General features: G+C 41.0%; 1 protein-coding gene across 1 annotated transcript; it reads right to left on the reverse strand.

Moving 5' to 3' along the window:
- Window positions 1-635: 635 nt before the first annotated feature.
- Window positions 636-1,539, reverse strand: LOC147434144 (uncharacterized). Its single transcript, XM_086489581.1, has 3 exons — window positions 1,258-1,539; window positions 1,022-1,168; window positions 636-941 (listed from the first exon to the last, which is right to left on the reverse strand). The coding sequence occupies exons 1-3, from the start codon at window positions 1,537-1,539 to the stop codon at window positions 636-638; spliced, it is 735 nt and encodes a 244-aa protein (XP_086345707.1).
- Window positions 1,540-1,888: the final 349 nt, after the last annotated feature.

The raw sequence follows: 1,888 nt of genomic DNA on the forward strand, positions 1-1,888 counted from the left end.
AGAAAAATATATACATGTTATATTTTATAAGTTGAAATGTACACAAAAAAGAAGACAACGATAAGAAGGAATGGAGCCTTCATATGGCACTGTTTAGTATCTCATGGTACACAATGTTTGTTGTTAGTGCAGTTGTTTCGTTTACATCGACATCACGTAGGAGAATCTTTATCCCAGCAGCTGAATGTGCACATGACAATGCAACATACAATTGTCCATGAGTGAAGACCGGTGTCACCAGGTATAGGCACAACACGGAAATTCTTTGGCCTTATGACTTGTTTATAGTCATGCAAAAAGCCAATCTAACTGGAAATTGTCTATTCTAAGAACAAATGGTAACTCCGTGCCAGAATGCACAAAACATATTCGAGGGATAAAAACCCTGGTCCCAACCCATGTACTTGTAAATAACTTCTGCCTCCAAAACTTTAGGGTGAAATATCTTACACACCAAGCGTGTCCCATTGCACAAACCTTGACTTGGATCAAGGTTCCACAATAGTATTATTGGGGCGTTCATCTTCAACTCCAAGCAATATGCTGGAAATCCACCACCCAAGTTCAAACCATTTAAAAACTCCACAGAGTATAAGAATGAATCTTGCATCGCGTTTTCCACCACGGAGTCAGCACTAAATGTATTGCACGACATCACCTTTTATTGCATACAGGGCCTTAGCATTGAGAATATCAACTTCAGAGTTTTTGGGAGCAAGGATAGCTCGCTCTTTGAATTTTTTTGCATGGTCCACATCTTTATCCATTTTAGAATAGATGCAATCTATCAATTCATCCAATGAAGATGAAGAAAGCACCATGTGGCGGGGGATCTCCATCTTCTGCTCATCCCTACTTGTCAAAGTCCCATTTCCTACATCCATAAGCCATTCTCTATAGGCAAAATTTACAACATCACCATCTTCCACACGCATGTTAATCTAAGGATATTCACGCAATTCCATAAGTGTGATCGACAAAGTGTAGCATCAACAATGTCGGCACGTGCTCCCTTGAACACCACTGGCAAGATTTGTCTGAAATCTCCACCAAGAAGCAACACTTTTCCACCAAATGGCTTTCTTGAGCACATGATATCTTGCAAAGACCTATCCAAAGCCTCAAAGGCATATCGATGCGTCTTAGGAGCCTCATCCCACACAATCAACTTGCATAGTTCTAAGCAATTCAGCAAGTTGATCCTGAACAGGGATATTGCATGTGCTGTAACTATCGATCTCCAAGGGTATCTCGAACCTGGAATGTGCGGTGCGTCCAATTTGTAGCAGCAATTCTGAAATCCAAGAAGGCATATCGATGCGTCTTAGGAGCCTCATCCCACACAATCAACTTGCATAGTCTAAGCAATTCAGCAAATTGATCCTGAACAGGGATATTGCATGTGCTGTAACTATCGATCTCCAAGGGTATCTCGAACCTGGAATGTGCGGTGCGTCCAATTTGTAGCAGCAATTCTGAAATCCAAGAAGATGTTGTGGCCAATGTTGTGGCCAAGACTATACACCATTTACGGAACATAGCTCCTTAAATGATTTACATCCTTTACAAATAGTCAAAATCAAACGTACATAATATCATTCACCGCTAGAGGGATACACAAAATACATTCGCCCAATAGCGTCCCCACGACATCTCTTCGTCCATTTTTTGGAACCTAAATTCCACACCCACTTTTGAGGAAAATCAATGTACAAAGTATCGTTTGCATCAGGATTCTCCAAGTTGCATGTGAACCACTCTGTTTATGTCACGATTTGACCAGCTGGAACATGCATGCTCAATCTATGGACAAATGGTGCATCATTGTGCAAAGGGAATTAAAAAATTCTCCAGCAAGTCTCAGATGCAGATACATAGCATCCATCCG

Source organism: Adiantum capillus-veneris, chromosome 19 (genome assembly GCF_014529385.1).
Source record: "Adiantum capillus-veneris isolate H3 chromosome 19, ASM1452938v2, whole genome shotgun sequence".
Classification (NCBI taxonomy): Eukaryota; Viridiplantae; Streptophyta; class Polypodiopsida; order Polypodiales; family Pteridaceae; genus Adiantum; species Adiantum capillus-veneris.

Bases quoted from the DNA above. Each gene is read 5' to 3' on its own strand.
- LOC147434144 (XM_086489581.1), bottom strand. From the start codon at position 1,539: ATGTTCCGTAAATGGTGTATAGTCTTGGCCACAACATTGGCCACAACA. The intron at 1,169-1,257 runs GTTCGAGATACC...GAACTATGCAAG, and splicing joins GGACGCACCGCACATTCCAG to TTGATTGTGTGGGATGAGGC. The intron at 942-1,021 runs GTGTTCAAGGGA...GAATATCCTTAG, and splicing joins TCAGACAAATCTTGCCAGTG to ATTAACATGCGTGTGGAAGA.